The following is a 25,746-nucleotide window of genomic DNA, read 5'->3' as shown; positions in this document are numbered from 1 at the left end:
ACAAAAGGTTGACTTTAATACTTTTTTATTTTATTTTGTTTGTCCCCGAGTTACATTTAGCTCAATGTTGTTTTCTGTGCCACCAGAAATGCTTTGGTTCAGATTTAACCTATAATGTACTTTAACATTAATTTTCTTCGATTTCCCCAAGTGTTTAATGTGTTACTTGAGCATAATTTGAACTTTTTTTTTTATTTACAAAATGTATTTCCCCAGTAGTGAGGGTGTAAACCTCGAGCTTGGAGAGGGTAGCACTGTGAACGTAAGCAGATGAAGTTCTCCAGCTCACCTGGCCCTCTGATCTCTGTGGCGATGGTCGGCTCTCCACCAGCACAGCAGCGAAGAAGAGAATGAGGAAGACGAGGCACGGCAAACACTTGGAACATTTGGAGGTAGAAAATGAAGCCATCCTGTTGTTATTTTGTTTCGTTTTTGAATATGCAAAGGTCTTAGCAATAGAGCTCTGAATAAAATCTCTCTTTGATTTCAATAAGCAGGTATGTTCCTGGTGCGTTGGTGAATGTTCTAGTCGTCAAAGCGCCTGTCACAGGTTCTGTCCTGTATGGTTCAGGACGGGTCCAGACTGAGAGAGTCCGGCGCGCTCAGGGCCTTAAAGAGGAGCTCCACCGTGATGTCACACATTCCACATCATCACCCATGGCAATCACCCAACTCTTGATTTTTCTTCTTTTCTCTCTCTCTCTCTCTTCTTCCTTAGCCACAGCACACCAGGCTGTAGCCTCTGTGATCTCCATTCTCTAATTTAATCATCCCATCCTTCGTTCATTTCGTCTTCATTTTGGGTGTCGGATCTGATATACACTCCCAAGTTCCCACGCCTGTCTCTCCGCCACACATTGTCAGGGCCTTGCATCCTCTGTTGTCATGGTGATAAACTTCCCACGAAAGAGCTTGAAGTGTGCCCGCTCTCCCGTGTGGGCTCCTACATATATTTTTGTTTCCAGATGAAGTGTGATCCAGAGAAAAATCTGTATTTATGTGTTTGTCTGTGGGTGTAAGAGTGTGTTGAAGGACACCGTCACTAATACCATCAAGATTGAACTGCAAATGTTCCACTAACATGGAGTGGAATATCAAACCTACCTCATCAATCATGTACACACACAAAAATATGCTTGGACTGTAAAACCCTGCCTCGGCAATCTCATGCATTTACAATTGTCACCGCCTAACCTCCCCTTCTGTTTTACATGGCCCTCAGAAGACAATGGCAGGCTCACCCCAAGTCTGCCACGACCTCTGACCTTCTTGGGGGGGGCCGCCCCCTATAAAACTTCCCCTGGGAAACGACGGGACAGCCAGAAACTATTTCCTCCCTGCAGCACAGACACAGTGGGCCAATAGTTCCACACAAGGAGGCAGTCTCCTTAGAGATGACTAGCAGGTGAAGCACCCTCACCTCACCCACAACACAAGGCTACAGGGAGGGAGGGTGCTAGCTGGTGGGAATATGAGTGTGTGTGTGTGTGTGTGGGGGGGGCACAAAGATGAAGCGTGTTTGTTTTCAGTAAGAAGTTTTAAAAGCCAGCTGGAGGTTATGAAGGCCTTTATCTCTCGTTATTAAGGTTACTTCTGCACACAAAAGGCACCGTAGCCACCACACTTCAGAGACCAGCTGGCCGCAAACTTGACTCCTCGTCACTTTATCCGGTCATTGTCTGTCAAAAGTGAACTCAAACACACCACCATGTACTTCATTAGAATGAGAGAGAGAAATAGTGACTTCCACAATGCATTGAGGATCTTTTCCATTTTTTAAACAACTCAACTTATTTTACCATTTTAATCCACTTGTGCTTGGATTTAGATTCTGTTTGGGTGCTTGTAGGGTGGGCATTCACAGTTGGCATTCATTGGAATTTCATACATGATACATAAACAATGATTCATACAATGATACCTAAACAACCAGTAGCTGAAAAAACACAAAGTGAACATTTCCGCATTATATTGACATACTAAAATAAGGTTTTCTCTATTTGTTAAAGAACAGCTGTTCAAAATAGCTTTCAACACTATTATCTACTCAGAGGTGTTTCACCCTATGGTGTGTGAAACATATAAGTAGAATCAATTAGATTTATGTTGAATGTGTTTACACATGAATGTGTTTACACTGGCATAAATACAAAGATATGTCAACAGAAAAATATAAATACAGTGGAGGTTTAATAGTAAAATTAGTGTTATACACTGTTCATCAAAAATTTAAATGTTGACTTTCACCAGCTTTAATATTAGCGATTCTTTAATCTGTCAAACAACTTCACCTTCAAGTCAATTATTTTGCAAAAACTTGAAAGAGAATTGTATGCCATTACTATGTGTTAAACATCACATAAGATGACCAAATACACCAGAAGTATGTGCTCTGAGTGATGTTGGTCTGACCTGATGAATAATGACTGTAGTCAGTCTTCACACAGTCAGTATCTGGAGAATTCAGTGGAAATATTCCGTCTTGCCTTCCAGGCCTGCCAGAGGGGAAGTCTGAGTGTTGTGCTGTCTACTTTAGTCAATACCAGTCAGATTCTATTGTTTTGTTCTCAACAGCCCACCGACACCCGAGTGGAGTCGAAAGAGAATGCCATTACAGACACCCTGCAACCTCTACCTCATTCTCAGTAAGTATGCTGAGACTGACGTCAGAGTGCTCTGTGTGTGAGTGTATGTCTAGGTAGTAGGGGGGCTTCAAAAAGGTTAACCTCAATTAGTCCTGCCATCACTCATTGCTCTGTGTGTGTGTGTGTGTGTGTGTGTGTGTGTGTGTGTGTGTCTGTCTGAGAGAGTGATAGATGGATGTGCAGCGAATAGAGAAGGCGGGGCACAGGAGAGAGAGAGGCCTCCCTTTCTCTTCCTCACTTTCTCTTCCTCCTCCTCTCGTCTGCATACATCCCTCCAGCACAGCATCTCTCTGACGCACGGTGCAGTGACCCCACAGAGCGCCACAGAGCTCTGCCAGCAAAGACCCAACGCACACACACACACACACACATACACACACACACACACACGCACACACACACACACACACACACACACGCACACACAAACTTGGGGGAACAAAACGCACACAGGAATAGTACAGTCACAGTATTTCAGGAAACTGAACTGAACTTATTACAGAAAACCTAAATGCATGTTCAAGCTGTTTCACATGATAAAAATAAGCAAAACAAAAGATTAAACAAATAAAAATACAGGCACTCCAAGTACGGTGACAGCGAGGAAGGGATGTGGATCATTTTAATAACCCTTTATTGTAACTGGCTACTTCATTAAAAAGCCAACATGTTTCGACCTAAGGCAGAGGTCTTCATCAGGGCTTGGAATAAAAAAATGAACCTACTACAAACATAGCATATTTCTTTTTCAAACACACTTTGTGTGTACGTCTGTGGGAGTTAAATCTGTGCTGAAGTTTATGCCTACTGCTCATCACTAAGCAACACACACTCTTAAACCCAAGACCCCATTCTCTCTCACACACACCCGCCTGCATTGACGTCAGAGAATGGAGGGAGGTGTGTGTGTGTGTGTGTGTGTGTGTGTGTGTGTGTGTGTGTGTCTGTGTGTCTGTGAACAGGACTGAATTCATGGTAGTAATAGTATGAACTGGGTATGTATTAAAATGTTTAGCATAGCAATTGCAGAGGAATGGATGTGTGTTTGTGTGTGTGTGCGTGTGCGTGTGCGTGTGCGTGTGCGTGTGTGTCTGTGTGGTGTGTGTCTGTGTGTGTGTGTGTGTGGTGTGCGTGTCTGTGTGTGTGTGTCTGTATGTGTGTGTGTGTGTGTGCGTGTGTGTGTTACTGTGTGTGTGTGTGTGTGTGTGTGTGTGTGTGTGTATGCCCAGTTAGTCAGCAGGTGTATTCTTTGGTGAAATGGACAGCGGCTTACCATTATCTCCTTAGTGTGAATGTCTTGTGCCCCATGCAGCAGGGCAGGGGTGTCAAATCCAGCCGCCTGCAGCGCAAAGGCCAACCTTGTTTATGTGTGCGATGTGTGTGCAACATTCAGAAGTACATAAAGGCTTATCTGACCTGCCGCTGTGTGTGTTGAACAGGCAAGACTACAGGGAGATGCAGCAGGCAGTAGATAAGGTTCTGAGAAACAGAAAGACAGTCAGAGAAAAACAGACACTCGGAAAACCCTCTACTAGACACTCGGAAAACCCTCTACTATGAAAGATGATAAAATGCTGTCGACACATCAGATTACACATCTGCATTTTTTTTTTCTGTTTGTTGACGTCAATACTACTAACACTACCTTCACTAGCCTACCGGTGGTGGGAGGGGTTCACTGTTCCTACCAAGCTACAAGCAACTCGCTTAGTCCTATTACAAGTGAAGCAACTTAAATTTATTTATTTATTTATTTATTTATTTATTTAGTTAGCTTGTTATATTACAAGGGCCATTGGTCCCCGGAGCAATTTGGGATTAAATGCCTTGCTAAAGGGCACAACGGTGGAAGCTGGGAATTTTTTCAGACTACTGCATAGTAGCCCAGCTTCTGCAGCTACTGCCCATGCCATCAAAATGATTTTGGAGCTGTTATTTTAAGGTAAAAAAAACCTCTTTAGTGAGAAGGACGGAATACGGTGGGAAGACCCACCTGATCCTCCCTCCTCCCTTAAATGATGTTAACATAATTTAAAGTCTTGGTTTTCTAACTTGGTTTTCTACAGAGAATATTATTTTACAAATACATTTTTTTAAAAGAGAATTCCGGCAATTTTTCACATAGATCTCTGTTTGTTTCACAGAGTATTGTCGGTTACGAAAAAACCCCAAAAACAACCTGTTCTAGATAGATAGATACTTCATTATTATTTTTATTACTTTATTACTATTATTTATCCCCAAGGGGATATTCAAGGTCTCAGTAGCATACAGACATCACACACAACATACACTTACAGCATAAAAAGTATGATAAAAAATAACAAATCCACTGAACAATACAGACAGTATGAAAAAAAGTGCTAAAAATACTAAATAGAATATACACATAATGTGCTTAAGAATGTATAAGCATGAGGTGCAGTGACAGGGCAGGGACTGACCCTGTGATTCTGTATGGTAAGGTGCTCTATGAGAGTGTGTGTCATGGTGATGGTGCAAATAAGTAAGTCCAACAGTGCAACAGTGTAAGGACAAAGTCTAGAGACCAGCATTACATAAATATGGACAATATAAGACAATAATGTAGACATAGTAATATAAAAACTATAGCAGTGCAAGGTTTGAAGTAATAGGGTTACAGCCATTAGTCAAGTATTAAGTAAGGCCACAATCCAGGCTGTGGGAGGGGGGTTGTGCATATGAGCTAATATAGCCTGTAAACAGTGTAGCAGTAAAAACAGTAGGCCAGTGGACAGTCAGTACACAAACATTGTTATAGGAGTTAGTGGAAGTGGTGGAGAAGGTGGAGAGGCAGACAGACTATGCAGAGAAGTCTATCTCTGCTCTTCCCTTTTAGTAAAGCATTGAAGAGGTATATGACCCTGGGGACAAATGACTTCCTCAGTCTGTCAATGACAGTGAGCGTCTCCAGCTGATCAAGATTTTCTGCTTTGTTGTAGTGCTCTGGAGTGGATGACAGTCATTGTCCAAGATGTTGATCAGTTTGTTCAGGGTCCTTTTATCTGATATTGAAATGATACACTCCAGTTCAGCTCCCACGACAGAGTCAGCTTTCCTTACCAGCCTGTCCATTCGCCCAGCATCCCTCTTCTTAGTGCTTCCTCCCCAGCATACCACAGCATAGAAGAGGGAGCTGCTGCAACAACAGACTGGTAAAACATCCTGAGGAGCTTGCTGCAGACATTGAAGGACCGCAGCCTATGATAGCTTCAGCGAAAGTTCTACTAGGAAGACTCGTAGTGTAACTTACTCCTCCCATGCTTACACAGAGCCAATCTTAGCTTTGCCTACTTTCGGGAAAGCCCTGCAATCTGATCATTCACTCATTCAATCAGCGCTAGCCTATAGGAATTCAGTGGGCTCTTTAAATACGTACCACCTAACACTACTTCTGCTTCTCAGTACGCTGACTTTGACGTCCTAGCTCAGGCTTCCACGTGGACCTGGGCTCTCTGCATTTTTACATTCGCCCCTTCTGCCCTCAGTGGCGTTACTTGTTACAATCCTACCGCGCTCGTTTGCTGCGCTGTTCAGACCTGTGCGTCCTTCAGTCAGGGCCACTGCATGTCGCTTCATCGCTAATCTCTGCATATCGGAGCCAGTCACGCTCACGCTGTTGCAGCCTTCAATTCACGATAACCTACTGCCGGGTCGCCGTCCTCGCGCAACTCTGTTGCAGGCCCATGTCGTTTTCGGCAACAATTTCTCAAGCTTCAGTGTCTGGTTGGTAAGGTTATCGTGCTCTCCCTTCCCAAGCTCCTCGAGCTGGGCTACACTCTACCCACAGTCATGCAACCTGCTTGCCAACGATATTCGGCGGGCAGCAAACAAACTGACTTGTCTGACACGGTTTAACTTTCACTTAAGCCTCCTTACATAATTCCTGCTGATATTATAATCCTTGCGATTTGTGCTGTAAATTGCTGGCCTGCACCACGCTGCCGTTGAACCCAACCCTGTATTAAGACCTGTTTAATTGATGTTCTACACTCACTGTGGTCATCTCGATGTCTACCTTGGTTGAGCGTCGTCAAACCAGTTGTCTTTTTGTGTAGCCTCTTAATTTGCCTCGCTGCTCGTTGGGCTGCATAGGCTTTAGGCTAGGCTACTCGTCTGCTGGACCTTCTGTTCAGGTATCACTCCTTGTGCATGGCTGCGGGAAGCCAGTTCATCGTTGTATTCATTTAATCATCTGGGATTGTGTCCCATACCTTCTGGTAGGAAGTCTACACGGCCTTCCTCGGGTGATTCTCTGCATGCACTTGCCGTTGCTCAAACTACTCTCAGCTACCGCTGATCTGTCATGTCCCAGGTATGCCATGACGTCCCCGACGTTCTCGGCTATCTGGGTTCTCAATTTTGGGGGGTCTTACACCAAAGCTCGAACCAAAATGACGGCACGCCGGCCCATGGTCATCAATTGCCAGTATGTCACACAAGCTATTATCTAGGCAATAATAGGTGTTTTCTTTTCAATGCCCGTATTATGTCAGTGTTCATGAGCTGACACCACAGTGTGGGCTCATGCCCACATGGTTGAGCTTTTAATTAAGAAGCTGTGTCATTTGTGTATGTAACATATCCTTCTAGCGTCTTTTGTATGTTTAAAATGTCTTTTCTGATTCCGTATCGTGTATTGGGTTCCTAGAATTCTATGGCAGGCCTCACTTTGCTCACTGCCCACCAGTGGGTCGCTTCAGCACTCCATATATTGGTGTTAATGGTTACCGGCTGTTCATGATTATGTCGGCAATTTTACATTTCGCTAGTTGTGGTTTAAGTGGTGGCTATGCTGGAAGTTCGTTGATCACGACTACCAACGTAGCCGTTGGCTGGTTGTTTTACCGATGACGATGCTACATGTCGCCTGTCTAACCACTCCTTCCTTCTCGCAGGTCAAACGGAGCGGTCCATCATCACTGGCAGACTCAAGTCTCCTTCAGGCCAACGCCGCGCCCTTCATGCACTCTCTTGAGACACAACGGGTCTCTGCATGTCCGTGTGATTTCAGCCCATCTAGTCACGCCATCAGTCACATTGATTGCTGACTCGAATTGCCGTTTTAGCAGGATCCTCTGCATAATGTATACTCTAATTTCCATTCTCCTATTTTGCCTTGGCTGTTTTGTTTTGGCAGATATGCTCACCCGAAGTGATCGCGCCAGGGAGGACGTGCAAGTTCCTTTTACATTCTCCTCCCAATCTTTAATTTGCTAACCCCTGCAGGTGCATCATGCCTCCCCTCTTCCGTTGAGGGGATGCAGTTCGTCAATGGAGAAGCAGTTCCACATATCACACTAACATCTACTTTCTTACAGGGATGGCAGTGCCGGTTCACGGAATCACGCAATCGTGTGGATCATGTTTCCAGTTCATACTGGAGGGGGTCATCCCTCCGTCTTCACAAATCTCCCGAAGGCCAGCGCTTTCGAGGATATCTCCTCTTGTAGCACAGCTTAAAACTAGCCTTCCTAATCCCAGCACTTATCACCTGTCTAGAACTAACTCTTGTCTGTGTAAAACTCACTGATGCACTTTTCGTTATTGTGCTCTACCTTCTAAATTGTTTTTAATTGCACTGGCATGGTGGGAGAATTGTTTTAGCTTTAACCTGTTTGCCGTCACGTTGGTCTAGGTTGCCCTAGACGCTGGTTACCCAGCTCACTGTCCAGGTTGCCTTGGTCACCGGTTGCCCGGCTCATGACGCTCGTCTAGGTTGCCCTAGACACTGGTTGCCCAGTTTGGTCCAGGTGGCCCTGGATGCCGGTTGCCCGGCCATCATGTCTGTCTAGGTTGCCCTGGACGCTGGTTGCCCAGCTCATGGTTCAGGATACCGCTATACGGTCAATGTTAACTGCCTGATCCCGGACTTCGACGCAATTGGATGATACGTCTGTCGTCTGTTTAGATCACCTCTGGCCCGTTATACCAGCTACACAGATATTGGTTCCCTGCGATGCAAGGGGCAAAAGTTACGTGCATCATACTCCTTGCCAGACTCGAGTCTCTCCCTGAGCAAACGCTTCCGTGAGAACTCTGGATTCCCAGGGTACATTGTCAGTCGCTTTGATTAAAAATGTCCTGGCCACATGGAATGTCACGTGAATGCACACCCCTCCACTCAGGGGCCAGTGCTTGGCGCATGACTAATATAATTTCTGCATCCAGTTGGGCGATATGTATTGCTTATTCTCTCCTCATTGCTACCTTTACTCAATTGTCTCTCCAGCAGCCAGTTCTAAACTGTACTATCCTGCCACAGTGGTGCAGCTGGTATAGCGAGCTCGCGTTAAGTCATTCTCAGAGCTCCTCTGCACTCTGAGATGCATAAGCACCATGGTGGTACCCCAGCACTCATCTGTTCGTTGTCTCGTCATATTTCAGTTACATATGTTCTTCCTCCTGTCACATACAGGCATGAATTGTCCTGAAGTCCTTTGTCTACCTCGCAAGGTCATGCTTCCCTCGCATAACTGATGCTGCTCATCTTATTTTGGGGGGCTTTCCAAGAGCAGGTGCTAAGGCGTAGCTCACACGCATCCATCTTGGCCTTGGGTCTGCAGCTCAATGCATTCATCTCACTCTAGCCGCTGCAGGTGAGCTATCGAACCAGAACACACATCTGGCTTCACAAGCACTAGTCTTCTACAAAACTAGTCATAATGCTTATCTATCCTAAATATTAAACCACATGACTTCGATGCAAATATACTCAAGCACCCATATCAACTAACTCATTGCTCCGGTCCCAAGCATCTGCAACCACAAGCTCTATTCCCCTGCATTGATCCTGAGTACATTATGTTTAACCTTTTAACCCTAACCATGTTTTGCTTCCCTGGTCCCCGTTCACTACCTTAAACTACGGCTCACACTTTACCTGATTTTCAGCAGCCATCTAGCGAACGTGCTGCTTAAATGTAACCTCTCTTCAAAGAGGTTCACCTCTCACTCATTCCGCATCGGCGCAGCCAAGACTGCCGGCCAAAAAGGGCTATCCACGTCATCCATCAGGATGCATCAAACTAACTCCTCTTGACATTTTCGATGCTCAGAAGTTGCTCTCCCATGTTAACTCAGGTACCCCATTTTACCTTCACAAATCCTGGTGGCGGTGGTTAAATTCTGGCATTCGCCTTGCACTAATCGCTGAAACATATTGGAGCCCAGCATGCCGGTAGCTTGTGGTGATTTAGTGTCAGCCATGGGCATGTTGCCCTTTTCACTGGTTGCCCAGCTCGTTCGACGCTTATGCTTCAGGTCACTTCTCGCCGGTCGCCCGGCTCGTGATGCACGTCTAGGTTGCCCTAGACACTGGTTGCCCAGTTTGGTCCAGGTTGCCCTGGATGCCGGTTGCCCGGCCGTCATGTCTGTCTAGGTTGCCCTAGACGCTGGTTGCCCAGCTCATGGTTCAGGTCGCGTCGTACGCCGGTTGCCCGGCTCGTGACGCTCGTCTAGGTTGCCCTAGACGCTGGTTGCCCAGTTCGGTCCAGGTTGCCCTGGATGCCGGTCGCCCGGCCGTCACGTCGGTCTAGGTTGCCCTAGACGCTGGTTGCCCAGCTAATGGTCCAGGTTGCCTTGGACGCCGGTAGCCCGGCACGTCTCGTGGTCTAGGTTGCCCTAGACGCTGGTTGCCCAGCTCGCATAAGCACTAAACTGCCGTGCAAAGGCAAAAGGCCGTAACTTCAATTTTATCAAAAATTAGTTTTTGTCATTTTTGGAACAATGGGCATCAATTTTATCATGTGGACAAATATCTTGAGTCAATTTTGTTGTTTTCTTATCAAAATAAGATGCTGTTTTTGCCGTAACTTCAAAAAGCAGAGGGTAAGACAAGGCATAGCCCGTAACATCAGTTGTGGTTCTTTAGCTTTGTTTCGCGGCTCTATAGAACGCTGGAATTAAGTTACAGTGCACCGTAATTTCAGCGCAGCAAACCATATTAACATTGGTGGTGGGTAAAACAAAGGCAGAGTGTCTTATGCCTATGTATTGTATGTAGGCCTAATTGAAGCACTTCAGCCACACTTCAATAAAGTGAAAAGAAAATGTTGCAGTGGTTGTTTTACTATCTAGCATTAACTACTTCAGATTTTGTGAAATTCAGCTAGGATGTAGCCTAGTTAGCTAGTTAACTGTTCCTGATCCACAAATAGCCTACATGATAGATGTTGTGCCAGGCAACTGTAAGACACCATAAATGTCTCAAAGCCTGGATACTTTTAACTAGTAGCCTACTACACGTTTTCTCGTGCCATACAGGGTGGCTAGCTGCCTGCCAATCTGCAAGTCCACTCACTGGCAGAAAACAAAGCGAGTGGGTTGGGGACGCCTCACGATACACCTCCCCGTCCCTCCCCGGCGAGGAGAACATGTCGCACACAAACTAACCCAGCAGATAGAACTTAGATCGTAGCTTACCTTTAAAAAAAATCCATGGAAAACAACATCCACTGAGAAGACAAATCCATTGTTTAAATCCATCACAAGTTTTCAGCAAGCCCATTCGCAATATAATTATGTGCAGGCTAGCTAGCCTAAAATCTATCAAAGTGCAACGTTGTTCGGATGTTGTCATTCAATTTTAAGTGTCGCTATGAGTAAGCTATTAGCTAAAGCTAGACAGTGTTGGTTGCAAAATATTTGACTCCCATACGAACAAAACTACACAGCATGTCCTTAAGTCGATGTCCCTTTAATTTGTCAAGAAAGAAATCCAATCAATGTGTGACTCCTCCGCCGCCCACACGACACAGACAGGCAAAATTCCTGTAATTGCATACGTTTCCAATGGCATTGGCTTGGATCATGTTGTGGCTGTTTTTTGGTTTTCTGGCTCTTAAAGTGTTATTTTACTTAAATTAAGTACAACGATAAAGTTTTAAAATGTTCCAGTGTAGACTTCTCATTATTTTGTATTTTGTAATATTCTGTTGATGGAGGCCTAATATTAAGCCTTACTAGACAAAACTCACTAAATGTTATCTTAAGGCTATCATTGTTATCATATAAATGTTTCTATAGAGTGATAAAAGTCCAAATGGTCAATAAATTAGAAGTTAAGGTATTTTGCCTTTGTATGACCCATTATTGTTTTGCAGATAATGCAAAGGCAGAATACAGTAACTTCCAAATAAGGGTCAAAGGTCAAGTTTGAGCTGATTTTTTTTTCATGTAGATACATGTATTCATTATGACAATTACTTGGCAAATTTTCAGTGTCCTACCTATCATACAATTGGCTGGACAACAAAAAAACTTTAAAGTCATTTTTCTCAGTTTCATACTCTGACGAGTTAAGGTCTTTTGCCTTTGTAGGGCAGTAAAGTCCAGGTTGCTCTGGATGCCGGTGGCCTGGCTCGTCACGATGTACTAGCTTGCTAGTCACTGGGCGCCCAGATCGTGAAGTGCTTATGGTCCAGGTTGCCCTGGACGCCGGTTGCCCGGCCGCCGCATTGGTCTAGGTTGCCCTAGACGCTGGTTGCCCAGCTCGTCAAGCTTCTAAATCCCACTAAAGCGAAAGCATGCTGCGGGCCCCACTACAACCCTAGGTTTATGGTTAACACCTAGCTACTTTAAAATTCTGTCGGCGTCCTGGCACAACGTCTTCACCCAGGCCCAGTCATGCTGTTTAATTCATCTTGTATGTATACTAATGTCTCTGCTCCTCTCAGAACCAGATTACTGAGTCACCGCCCTGGCGGGCATCACTCATCCTTTTGGGGGTAGGCTCCCCGCCCCTGCCTTCATCCATCGGCAGGAGACGAGATCCGCTCATCGCTGGACGGATCCGAGACGGGGCCTACGCCAAAGACTGTTACCTGTTCAGGACTCTATCATGCTTGCATCCAAGCCGTTCCTTTACTAATTAAATTGTTAACTGATTCTATTCTGTCTACTGAGTCTTTCTGGTAGAAATGATGGCTTCAGCGAAAGTTCTACTAGGAAGACTCGTAGTGTAACTTACTCCTCCCATGCTTACACGGAGCCAATCTTAGCTTTGCCTACTTTCGGGAAAGCCCTGCAATCTGATCATTCACTCATTCAATCAGCGCTAGCCTATAGGAATTCAGTGGGCTCTTTAAATACGTACCACCTAACACTGCTTCTGCTTCTCAGTACGCTGACTTTGACGTCCCCTCCACCTCCCCTCCAGCCACCTCTGCCAGCAGTCCACGTCCATCGGGCACGGTCTGCCTACCACATCTTCCTTCAGCCACCGCCACCAGTTGGTCCCCGTCTCGTCGTGGGGGGTAGGCTCCCCGCCCCTGCCTTCATCCATCGGCAGGAGACGAGATCCGCTCATCGCTGGACGGATCCGAGACTGGGCCTACGCCAAAGACTGTTACCTGTTCAGGACTCTATCATGCTTGCATCCAAGCCGTTCCTTTACTAATTAAATTGTTAACTATTCTATTCTGTCTACTGAGTCTTTCTGGTAGAACTATAGTTATCTAGCTCAGGTTGCTGCAGTCAACAGGCAGCTACAGTGCTACACTCTAAGGGCATGAGCATGGGAGCTCATTATTATGTTGAAGATAAGCTTAAAATCTACTCTACTATGTTTGTAGAATTCATTCTCACTGTATTCTGATGTGTTCCATATGTTACTTTTGTGTGTAGTATACAACGGGGAGAAGTTCATATTGTACATAACTTTGTCTAATACTAAATGCCTGACCAGATGTGGACACTAAGGGAGGCTTAGGCCTGTGTCTATTCATCCATAGGCCTGTCTGTGTCTACCATCAGGAAGGTCATGCGTCCCTGGGCTTTGGAACATCCGAGAGGAACATCAGTGATAACACGGGCCGGGAGATAGCATGTTGTTCTGTTGGGGCTATTCTTCCATCTGGTCAGAGCCAGTTTTGTACACTGGTTGGCACCTGCCACGTTGGCATGATTTACGTTCGTATGTTTTAGTATAACAGGCTTTGTCTTAGGATTTAACTCGGAGACAGATCGAGGAAGCGACTCGAGAAGCATCTTCTGTCGGGAAAGTTTTAGCCTACTGTTCGAGACTTAGCCTGTGTTCTGTTATTCATTGTTTTACCATCTACAATAAATCATTATTTGATCGCCGATCCTGATCCAGCTGTCAAGCTCTATTGACCATTAGAACTAAAACACAACGCAACGACCAGAGAATCCAACACTTTCCTACATTTCCCCTGATGCCCACAAGAGGGAAGCCCCCTGCACTTTTAGAGCCAGCCACTGATCTTACCTGACAGGATGTTCAACGAGAAGTCAAAGACACACTACAACACACATACATACAGGGGGTCTTTGCCCCGTTAGTGCAGACTGGCCTTTTGCTGCTATGTGGTGATGATCTGACCAGTCATGTCAAGACTATGGAGAAGAATAAATTTGCTTCCATTCAAGGTTGGAGTTTTCCTCATTGTGAGATTACAATGAATAACCAAAATATTATTTTTTATACCTTTTGGTCAACTTTACCAAATGTGCCAATAATTCTGGAGGGCGTAGCCTACGCTGCATTTGATTTGTGCCATTACAGTGTACTTTCAATATGTTACAAGGTTGAAAATGTATTGTGACATGCAAATACACAAGACATAGAATATTATTCTTATGCAAGATGGCTGCAGTTTGTGAACAAAAAACCAACCAGGTGATGTACCTCCTGCAGAATTCCTTCTCCTCTTTCAGTTCAATCTTTGTCAGTTTCTGTTTGCGTTATCTATCATTCTCTTTTTTTGCTCCCTTTCATTGTGGTGTATGATTTTAGTGTAGGCTACATAACAATGGCCAATGGCCACAACAAGACCAGTTTACATGGTGCATAATCAAATTATGTGTATGTGCTCAGAATAACTTGATAAGACATAGACATAGACATATTGTGTTATATTTTCCTGTATTTAAATGAAATTTAGTCTTTTGATTGATATGCATATGAAACAAGCTTGTGGGCAAAAACATAACTAGTGTTCATTGCATCCTATATTGTATATTCAGCCATTTAGAGCTGTTTGTCTCAGTCAGTGCCAGCAACACATCACAGTCACTGTGATTGCCACAGAATATAGTGACGCACAGAGATGGGCAAAAATACATCAGGATGTATTTCAAAATAAAATACCTAATACCCTCATTTTTAATGTATCAAAATAAACTACAAAATACAGTAATCATATTGTGTATCAATATAAAACACTGTATTTTTGTATTTTGAAAATACTTTTAAGGCATATATATACATATATACAGTTAAGAATAAAATTATTCATATCCCTGGCAAATATTGATGTAATGTTGATTTTCTCTTGACCAATATGTTTGTTCTGACTGAAAATGACACTACCACATGCCAAAAGGTTGTAAGACAATGTGGTAGAAACATGGTATAAAAAAAAAAATGTCCAAAATGATTCATACCCTTTTTAAATAATCAATGGAAACATCTTTATTTACCATCAAAGCTCTTGAAATGGTTCTTATAATACCTACCAAGCCTCTCCATGTCTCCACAATGATTTTAGACCGCACCTTTTTAGCAGCAATCTGGGTTTTGAGGAAGGAACGATCATTTGCCATCACTTTGTGGCCTTAGCCTTGTGCTAACTTTTTTGACCGATTGAGGTCTGGACCCTGGCTGGGCCACTCTAAAATGTTGGTATTGTTCTCTGTTAACCATTTCTTGCCTTGTTTAGCTGTATGTTTTGGATCATTGTATGGTTTAATGGTCCAATGATGCCTATTGGGACAGGTCTCTGATCTGCCTGATCTTTTCCTCCAGAATCTCAGTGTAGCCTCTTGCTTTGCCATCCCTGGTGACGCAAGCATCTGCTCATCTGCCATGTCTTGTTTTTTTTTTTTTCCTTCTTTTGGTTTTAACATTCCTTGTATTTTGTATTAGGGCATTATTGTTACGCATCTCATATTTCAAATTTGCACACAAGGTGATATATGATTAGAAAATAAATAAAAAAAAAACAGCCCTGTTCTGCTTTTATATCCAGACTATTAAGCTCAGACATAGTGCACAAAGGACACAAACACACAAAGGAAATAACACAATGTGTTCTTTTTTATTTCAAAAAGTGGAATTCTGAAAATCTGACAATACGTTGGTCATCTCTCATCCTCATATGCTTGTGTGTGTGTCAGATGCCGTCTTAGTCTGGTGTTGTCATGGATGAGGATGATCAATGTTGGTGTGTGTGTTTGTGTGCTCCAGTGTTGCTGTGGTAAGTGTCTACATCTTGGGGTGACGGAAGTGCTTGCCGGCGAACTTGGCTTTGTCTCCAAGCTCCTCCTCAATCCTGTGAATGAGATTGCAGAGTTGTATTCATTCATTCATCCATCCATTCATTTGTCTCAAAGGCAGTTACTTAAACTGAGAGGTGTAGAGATTGGCATCCAAGATGGCATATGCAAACTGGCAAACAGTGCTGATCTCTTCTGTACTAACTGCAGTTGTGTGTGTGTGTGTGTGTGTGTGTGTGTCTCACCTCATCAGCTGATTGTATTTGGCCAAGCGCTCAGACCTGCAGGGGGCACCAGTCTTAATCTGAAAGGAGAGAAACAAATGAACTGATCAGGAGAGAGAGAGAGAGAGAGAGAAACAGAGATGATGAGAAAAGTAGAGAAAAAATAACAGCAGACTGAAGGAAAGGCATGTCCAGGCAGGGACAGACAAACCTTGAGACAAAAAGAAGGGGAAAGAAAGAGAGGTGAAGAGAAGAAAACGAGGAATCATAAAGACTGAGGGCCAGATGTACTAATGCTTTTGCGCCCACTTCAGGCGAATTTGTTTCGTAACATGCGTGTAAAAAAAATGGCGAGGTACAAACAGGTGAAAGCACAGACTGCCTGTCACGGGAGCTGAGAATGTCAAATTGCGCTTTTCTGTGTCCTGCATATGCATTCATAGGAGGGTCAGGGGAAAGAGGGAGTTCTGTGTAAAATGATGGGGGGAGAAGCATAAAATGGGCCTAATTAGGTATTCCCCTATATGTATGAAAACTGCCCATGAAAGCGCCTACATATTCCCACCTATAGTAAAAGCAGGTGTTCATCCAAATTGCGGCTAAATGCGCCAATAAGAGAACCTTTCAAAGACAACAGAATCGGTATTTAGAGCACCAGTTCTAAAACTGATAGTTCCGGTCCATGATTGTGATTGGCTGAATCATGATGCCGTTATAAAATCCAACACAAACATACACCTTGACCGCATTGCGTTCTATATTACTGCGCTACCATAACTTGATACAAAAGTTAAAGTAGCTGTGTCTCGACGTTGCTTGGCAACCATTCAGAAAGAGGAAATATATTTATTGGCGGAAGAATGGTTATCTATGAATAAACCGTTACATTTCTCGTTGCTTTGCCTTCACTTTATGAAACTTTGCCAGGTATTTATAGCAACAGTTTTAGAAAAGCAATAAGCCACTCAAGTCCGTAGGTTATACTGATTCTACAACAGCTAAGGGGGGTTTTAGGCACTCCATTAGCGCGTCGTGCCTAACAACGCCCCTTAGCTGTTGTAGAATCAGTGTAACCTACGGCCTCTCGGGGTTTATTGCTTAATTTTGAGTCTTTGTACTATATCAAAAGCAACCTTAACTTGCTTACTTTCACTTTCACGTCATCGACTTTCCTTCTTGCTAGATTTGATCAATCTTCCATAGCATATGTGCACAAGTGAGTAGGACTACTGCTCTTCATTATCTTCCTGCTTGTTGACATCATGTATTGTATTATTTATTAAATTACTAGGTTATATTTCAGGACATGCTTGTTTGGAATTCTGGTCCCTATCAGACCAGATCAAATGACTGTTTGATGCTCAAGGTTCCTCGTATCCACACTGAGTTGGGAAAGGCAGCCTTTTTTTTTTATGGCGCCCCTACTTCCTGGAATAATCTCCAATGCAACATAAAAATTAACTCTACTTTCCTATAATCAATTTAGATCTGTAATCACAAACCTTCTTATGTCAAATTGTACCTGTTTTATGTAAATGTTATTTTATTATTGTTATTATTTTATTATTAATATTTTCTGTATTTTTATTTTCCCCTTCCTCCTTTATAATGTTATGTAGGTCATCTTATTATTTGTTTTATTTTGTTTTAGTTTTCCACAATTATTATACTATATCTCGTTATTCCATTGTTACTGTGTAATCTCGGCTTCACTGAAAATGAGGACTACCCTCAATGAACCTCTCAGAATAAATAAAGATTGAATGAATTTCATGATCGCTAAACATTTCATTCCTTTTAATGGAGAGAAAACTAGGTACCTGTCCAGTGCAGAGTCCAACCACCAGGTCAGCGATGAAGGTGTCTTCTGTCTCTCCAGAGCGATGGCTGACCATCACACCCCAGCCAGCAGCCTGAGACATTTTACACCTGCAAACACACACATGCACACACAAACATTAGTCTAGGTGGATGAAGTGTTCACAGTGTTTGATCATACTATTTCCACAACACCAGGTTCTGTAAAAGACTTTTGCTTTTTGTCAACTGAAACTAATTGGCTTATTCCCCCTGAGGCCCCCTGAGCTCGACGAGGAGGCCCTATTGTATACTGATCTCAGCTCACAGCTCGACGAGGAGGCCCTATTGTATACTGATCTCAGCTCACAGCTCGACGAGGAGGCCCTATTGTATACTGATCTCAGCTCACAGCTCGACGAGGAAGCCCTATTGTATACTGATCTCAGCTCACAGCTCGACGAGGAGGCCCTATTGTATACTGATCTCAGCTTGCCACTCGACGAGGAGTGCCTAACTGACACCATTTAGTTATACAACCTCAGTAGATGGAACTCAAAAGAACCTTTGACTTTGCTCAGTTTTCTGAGGAGGGGTAAGGGCTGTTAAGGTGGCTGTCAGGGGGAAGAGATGGGAGAAGGTCTACACATTTCCTACACAAGGAGGAGAGCATTGGGCCCCCTGACGCAGCTCAGCAAGGAGGCTCCACACTTACGCCTGGATGGACTCTGTGACTGAACCGATCTGGTTGACTTTGAGCAGCAGGCAGTTGCAGGCCTTCTTTTCAATGGCATCCTTGATGCGCTTGGGGTTTGTGACGATCAGGTCATCACCGACGATCTGGATGTCGACGGCGGCAGTGAACTTACTCCAGTGCTCCCAATCATCCTGGTCGAATGGGTCCTCAATGGACATGACTAACACAAGACACAACAGATGTTTAATGATAGTGTGTGAGAGAGACAAAGTACACCTTCATGCATGGGTGACAGAATATTGGTGTAATCCGCAAGAAAGCCTTTGCAATGTGCGCATATATGTCTGTATGTAGGTATATGTCTGTACAGGTATGTATTGTATGTATGTTTGTGTGTGTGTGTGCATACCGGGATAGCCCTTGATGAAGGTCTTGTACAGATCTCCCAGCTTCTCTCCAGAGATGTGTCTAGCGGGGTCATCAGGGCTCTTGAAGTCCAGGTCGTACTTGCCACTACGATAGAACTCAGAGGCAGCAACGTCCATACCGATGATGATTTTATCTGGGTAGCCAGCCTTCTCAATGGCAGTCTTCAGCAGCTCAAGGGCTGTAGTGAGAAACTCAGTTCATAAAGATGCCAGAATGGTGGCAAAACACACACACACACACACACACACACACACACACTAGAGGACAGCTCAGCTTCAGAAAGTAAAAATCCTGTCATGTATTCCTTCTGCCTGTGATCTTTCTTAACAAAGGTTATATCACTAACCACCTGATCTACCTGAATGAAGAGTTATGCTAATTAGGGGACTAGCTGGGCACTCCTTTTCAACCCCCCCCCCCCCCCAACACACACACACACACACACAGACTCACACTACTGACCCTCATTGTTCTCCAGGATGTTGGGGGCAAAACCGCCCTCATCTCCCACGTTGGTGGCGTCCTTGCCGTACTTGGCCTTGATGACGTTCTTGAGGTTGTGGTAGACCTCAGCGCCGATGCGCATGGCCTCGTGGAAGTTGGCAGCGCCGATGGGCAGGATCATGAACTCCTGCATGGCCAGCTTGTTGCCAGCATGAGAGCCACCGTTGATCACGTTAAAGGCCTGGAGGAGGCGGACAGTGCAAGAGGACAGGGGATGGATGGATGGATAGAGAGAGAGAGAGATAGATGGATGGATAAAGTCAGGGAGGAAGAAAAAGTTACATGGCTTGAATAAAGAGACATGATAACATATGTAATCTCATTTTACCCTTCCTTCATCTCTCGCTCTCTCACACACACACACACACAAACACAAACACACACTTACAGGCACGGGCAGGATGACTTCCTTGTTTCCAGCGAGGTCAGCGATGTGGCGGTACAGGGGCACACCTTTCTCTGCAGCTCCGGCCTTGCACACGGCCAGAGACACGCCCAGGATAGCATTAGCACCAAATTTAGCTAGAGAAGAGGTGAGGGGACGAAAAAATTAGTCTCTCTCTCCCTCTCTCTCTCTTTCTCCCTCACACACACACCAACCGCACATGAATCCTCATTTCAACATACAACGGCAAGGTTGCAGGTGAGAGGAGAGAATAGACTGTTAGCAGGCCTGTTAGAGGTGAAAACAGGGAATGAAAAACAAAGGACAGGGGCAGAAAAAGAGAGAGGCAGAGGAAACACTCATTGTGAAGAAGAGGAAGAGGTGTGAGTGTGAAGGAAAGAGGGAGAAAAAGAAATCACAGCTTGACAGACGTCCGATAGCCACCCAGAGGAAGGGGGGATTCAAAATTAGATCTCTCTAGACCAAGTCCAATTGAAGTTCAACTTTTAGATCTTAAAATGCTCTTTGTCTCCGACTTATTTTTCCTAAGGGAGTCTAAGAGAAACGGGTCAGGTTTCAATGATTTCCCCAATAAGATCTGCTTTGATTCTTTGAGACAAAAGCTAATGTTCCTCTGGGTACCTGCATGGGTCTGAGTTCACTAGTTCACTAGTAGCGAGGAGAGAGAGGCACCTACATTTGTTTTCAGTGCCGTCCAACTCAATCATAAACTTGTCAATCTTCTCCTGCTCAACCACACTGAATTTCTGCTCATTGACATGGGGACAGAGGAAAATAGATAGATAGAGATATATTAATTGGGTTTCATTTATTCCTTTTATCCTTCTATCCTTTTATTTTTGTATAATAGCGACGTCCATAAAGCATAAAAAATTGAAACTGAAGAGAGTTAGACAAAGCACTGCAATGGGTGAAAAGGTTGACAATGTTGGAAAACATTGTAAGTACACTAGTAAGAACTATAATAAGAACAACTACATACACAGCACACTATCCCATCTCCCCTGTCATCCCCCCAATACACACACCAAGACCCCTGGCAGTTGGGTTAGCCCCTTGAGCCGTGGATCTGCCCAAGGTTTCTTCCTTAGTAAGGGAGTTTTTCCTTGCCCCTGTTGCTCTTGGGTGCTCCTTGTTGGTGCCCGCCCCCCAATCCCAATCCTCCCCCACCTTTCTTATGCAGCCCTTGTCACTTAATCTACTAAACCCCTCTTCTACTGCACTTTTTACCCCCCCCCCCCATAAATGCACAAATAGGCTGACACCAGACATAATTTCACTGCATTTCTTACTTCCAGTACCTATATGCATGTGACCATAAACTTCCTTGTATCCTTGTAACTAGGTCTATCTGTAACTTCAGATGATGTTGAGTACTGTCACTGTGTGCCAACTGATAGCATTCATGGAGTGCATGTGGCTGTATCAAAAGCAAAATGAACGCACCTTCTCAATCAGTTTGGGAGCGATGTCTTTATTCACATGGTCAACGGCCTTCAGGGTACCTAAGAATCAGAGCATGAACAAGTATTTAGCAGCTGAGGTGTGTGTGTATAAGTGTGTGTGTGTGTGTGTGTGTGTGTGTGTGTGTGTGTGTGTGTGTGTGTGTGTACCTTTGCCCAGGTAGCGTCCCTTATCCCCATCTCTCAGCTCAAGGGCCTCATGGATACCTGTGGAGGCTCCACTTGGCACAGCTGCTCTGAAACGACCTGAAAGAGAGAGAAAGAATGTTGAATTTTTAAAACCTTTCAAAATTCCATCTCAACCTCCTCAACTACAACTAAAATGGTTCAAACCTATAGAGGAAGTGATACAAGATTTTCTTCACATATTTGTAATAAAGCAAGATTGACTCCAAGAGCAGTAGTTATACCACAAATGGTGATGGTTGCATGTGTGTGTGTGTGTGTGTGTGTGTGTGTGTATGTATTTGAGTGTTTACCTTTTGAGGTGTAAAGGTCAACCTCCACTGTGGGGTTTCCTCTGGAGTCGAGGATCTCACGGGCGTGAATTTTAGTGATGGACATCCTGACTGAAAAGAGAGGGGAAAATACTATTACTCTCGACTGAAACACATATGTATGCATGGTGCTCCTGTGGTGTGTGTATGTGTTCTTGCGATCCTGATGGAAAGAAAAATAATGTTCGTCTGGCAATTTTCCTTCTCACCTGCATTGGCAAGTCTTTGAAGCACCATTTCCAAAACCAGAAACACTGTATGGCCCTTTAATAACACTCTCGCTCACTGACAACAGGCTATTCAACCAATGAGTGCGTAGAGAGAACCAATCTGCCCAATCAAGACAATGATCAGGTGAATCACGGCTAAACCTTGCAGCCCGTCACAATTTGCAAGTCTTCTATGCGGTCCGTTTGGGCTGTTGTGGTTTCTTTAATGCGTCTGTTCATTCTTTGACGTGTTGGTAATCAATTTACTTCGTTTTCAAATTATTCTATAAATTCTTCCGCCTCAAGCGCATGCTATCCACTCCCCAATGCCCTTCCCGCTGTCTCTTTGGTTTCACCTAGGTTTCACCCTCTCGCTCTGTCGCATATTTGCTTGCGTTGGACCACTCTTTGGACGTGCTAAGCCGTATTTTATCTACTAATAGCGCACGATTCTCGTATCGGAGTAGGTTTAACACGCTCAGTGGTGGAGTGGCGTGTGTTTCTAGGCAAAGTTTAATAGAAATAGACGTCAGTAAAACGATCAAAACATGACCTGTGGCATAGCGTGCAACGCATACAAGATATGCGCGACTGTTTGTAGAAACGCTAGGAAAATGGGCTTACTGTGACGACAGGAACTTCATTTAGACCCTCTCATACAGAAACCATCTTTAGGCTACTGTTTTCAACTGTAATATAATCATATTGCATAGTCTTATTACATGCGCGTAGCCTGCAGATTAATGTCAGCTTGTGTTTAGACGTGCTGCTTCACAGTTGAAATCAGGAAATGCAGATATTATGTATATGGAAATATTAACAAGCGGATACTGAGACTAGGCTAGGCTACTGTACTCTCTGTTCCAATGCTGGGGGGTAGATGTGCACGCACACACACACAAAACACACACACACACACACACACACACACACAGCTGTTCAAGTAGGCTCAGCTGCTCTCTCAGGGATGCTAGGTTATTAATAGTGTCTGTGGCGGAAATGCAATGACATTTGTGTCTCTCTGCCTTTGTGTGTGTGTGTGTGTGTGTGTGTGTGTGTGTGTGTGAGAGGGAGACAGTAGGCCTGCATCTTACTTTACTGTTGTAGTTTAGCCAAGTGTAAAGTCTCAAAGTCTAGAGACTGACATATGTTGTGGATATCTTGTACAAATGGTGTGTGTTTAAGCTTGTGTGTGTGTGTGTAGACAGGCCTATGTCTGTGTGCGCATGCACACACATGCTGTGCACATGATCTGTCACATTTTTAAACTTACCTTGACCTTTACTCAGCCAGTCATTGACCTCTAACCTTTCAATGACAGTGTGATGACCTTTCTGTAAAGGTGTGGCCAGACTGTATTACACTAGCTGCTAATCACACACACACACACACACACACACACATTTCAATTGCTGATATGCCTCAGCAGCTCTTGGAGGTGACCTTCTGGACTTTGATATACAGTCATGTGGTGCAAAATCCCCATAAGGATTATATTTACCACTATCTGACAGTCACCTCACACAACCAACTGTATCTGTATAAGACACTGGAGATAATGTTAAGAGATGTGTGAACTATATGGCTGGAAGGTTTCATTCACGATCTGTATGTTGTTCTGGGTCTCATTCAGACACAGCAGACAAATAGTGCTCAATGTTAAGCCACCTATCCGTGTGCACACACTCGAGAAGGGAAAAAATCAATAATTTGTGACAACTGAGCACTCAGAGATGTCACAGAAGAATAAAGAACGTCATCATGTTCAGTGGAGTTTCGGGTAGACATACACACACACACACACACACACACACACACACAGAGGTTCACAATATATATACTCTCTTCTATACTACAACTCACAGCTCTGTCTCTCTCTTTCTCTCGCTCTCTCTCTCGCTCTCTCACACACACACACACACACACACACACACACACAGAGGTTCACAATATATATACTCTCTTCTATACTACAACTCACAGCTCTGTCTCTCTCTTTCTCTCGCTCTCTCTCTCGCTCTCTCTCTCTCACACACACACACACACACACGAGACACAATGCCCTTGTAACATATCTCCTGACAGGAGTTGTGTCTCAAGTGAGTGATACTACCATGTCTGTTAAACATTGCACATACTAGATCCATAGAACATGTCTGTGCTCTATGTGACGGAGCATCATACGAAGACACACTGTACCCTTGAGCAACAGATAGTGTTCAGCCCTGGAACAGGACTTAGCACTGACCTGCTACATCTCCCAGAGCAAAAGGCTGTCAAGGGACCTTTTGCATGTTGTGTGGGAGATGTTTTGTTTTATTGGAAGTATTAACGTTTAATTTATTAATCTACAGTTTTAGAATGGGTGGAATGCTTTGATGCTATGGGCAGTGATATACAGTTAAAATACTTAAGACCTATTAGTCTAGGGCTCTTACTTCTGCTATATAGTCCAATCCTTGTCAACTTGTACTGATACACTTCACTATAGTCACACGTGAGGACCACGGAGAGCCTACTGTATCCCGGATCTGGTTGATCTGTGACAGCATTAGGTTATCTTGAAAACTTCCTCGAACTTTGCGCGCCCCACCACCCACTGTATCCAATCGCGTCCTCTCTCTGTTATCTCCGTCAACAGAAGTACCGGCATGCACAATGTTATCACTATTTTGTGAGGTTTTCGTATTCCACAACAAAGCTTGCACTGACGCAATGGAGGCGTGCTCGAGACGTGATTACACTGTGAGAGCTGGCTCTGCCTAGCCTATTTGAGACACAAAGCGAATTCACACTTTTACAGGTGACTTTTAGCCTGCCAATTAAATGGCCTGCACTTGTCGTTAAATAATAAAAGAGAACATCCAGTCATTCTGCACAGTTTATCAAGGAAGTCCTAGATTATTTCCTGCAGTATCTGCATTTCCATGCAACATGCACCATGGATCTAGAACGTGCAATTTAGCCTATTCCACCCATCAGAAACAGCTTCTCAACATCTATAAATACATTTACTGTGGGTGCTGTGTTCAAAATTCAGTCGCCTACCCGAGGTCTTAAAGGCAATACCCGTGACCTTGGCACATCACAAACTCTTATGTCAGATGCCTTTCGATATGGCCGCATCTGTACAGGAAGGTTATTCTATTTACAGTAGCCTAAGTTATGAAATGGGAAACTCAAGTTTCGGCGGACGGGACCATTGTTAGTGAGATAAGTTCTCATACGTTTCCTCGCACTATGTACAAACGCGCGCAGTAGGCTACGTGTGATGCGCTTGCAAACAAGTCACTGTTTTTCAAATTAAATGTCTGTCGAACGCGTTTGATTTTCAAACCCTCCAGCTTGAAGTGAAAATCTGACCAGAATAAGATTCACGTTCATTTATATAATACCTGAAGACAAACTGAACAACAATGGCATGGGAAAAGTATAGCAGCGACAAGCACCACAGGAAGTGCATTGATTATTACCTGTGTGTGGTTGGGTCGGGCTTGTTTCGGACCGTCCAGGCGGACTGCAGAGTGCATACGTCTGATACAGCCGCGCAATTTATAGACGCCCTCTGTGAGGTGGCACCATATATGGCAAGAGGGATAGGGACTGTGTCGCGCG

General features: G+C 44.2%; 2 protein-coding genes and 1 long non-coding RNA gene across 3 annotated transcripts in view; 1 reads left to right on the top strand and 2 right to left on the bottom strand.

Moving 5' to 3' along the window:
• si:ch73-265d7.2 (C-type natriuretic peptide 2) overlaps positions 1–568 on the bottom strand; it is a 2,647-nt gene extending 2,079 nt beyond the window's left edge. The window contains exon 1 of the mRNA XM_042070235.1: positions 290–568. Within this exon, the coding sequence (XP_041926169.1) occupies positions 290–409 (120 nt within the window). The 5' untranslated portion in view covers positions 410–568. The remainder of the gene's footprint in view (positions 1–289) is intronic.
• The window catches only part of LOC121689976, a 21,313-nt gene extending 2,708 nt beyond the window's left edge, over positions 1–18,605 (top strand). The window contains exons 2-3 of the long non-coding RNA XR_006024952.1: positions 13,378–13,381; positions 18,595–18,605. This is a non-coding gene — a long non-coding RNA (uncharacterized LOC121689976). The remainder of the gene's footprint in view (positions 1–13,377; positions 13,382–18,594) is intronic.
• eno3 (enolase 3, (beta, muscle)) lies at positions 15,709–25,746 on the bottom strand. The gene is made up of 12 exons (XM_042070230.1): positions 25,605–25,746; positions 21,905–21,994; positions 21,576–21,671; positions 21,409–21,467; positions 20,639–20,708; positions 19,945–20,078; positions 19,515–19,737; positions 19,033–19,230; positions 18,642–18,843; positions 17,950–18,058; positions 16,151–16,209; positions 15,709–15,961 (listed from the first exon to the last, which is right to left on the bottom strand). Exons 2-12 carry the CDS (start codon positions 21,987–21,989, stop codon positions 15,895–15,897), a joined length of 1,302 nt encoding a protein of 433 aa, XP_041926164.1. The 5' UTR covers positions 21,990–21,994; positions 25,605–25,746; the 3' UTR covers positions 15,709–15,894.

This window comes from Alosa sapidissima, chromosome 18, assembly GCF_018492685.1.
Source record: "Alosa sapidissima isolate fAloSap1 chromosome 18, fAloSap1.pri, whole genome shotgun sequence".
Classification (NCBI taxonomy): Eukaryota; Metazoa; Chordata; class Actinopteri; order Clupeiformes; family Clupeidae; genus Alosa; species Alosa sapidissima.
This window is presented reverse-complemented; position numbering and strand designations above follow the sequence as displayed.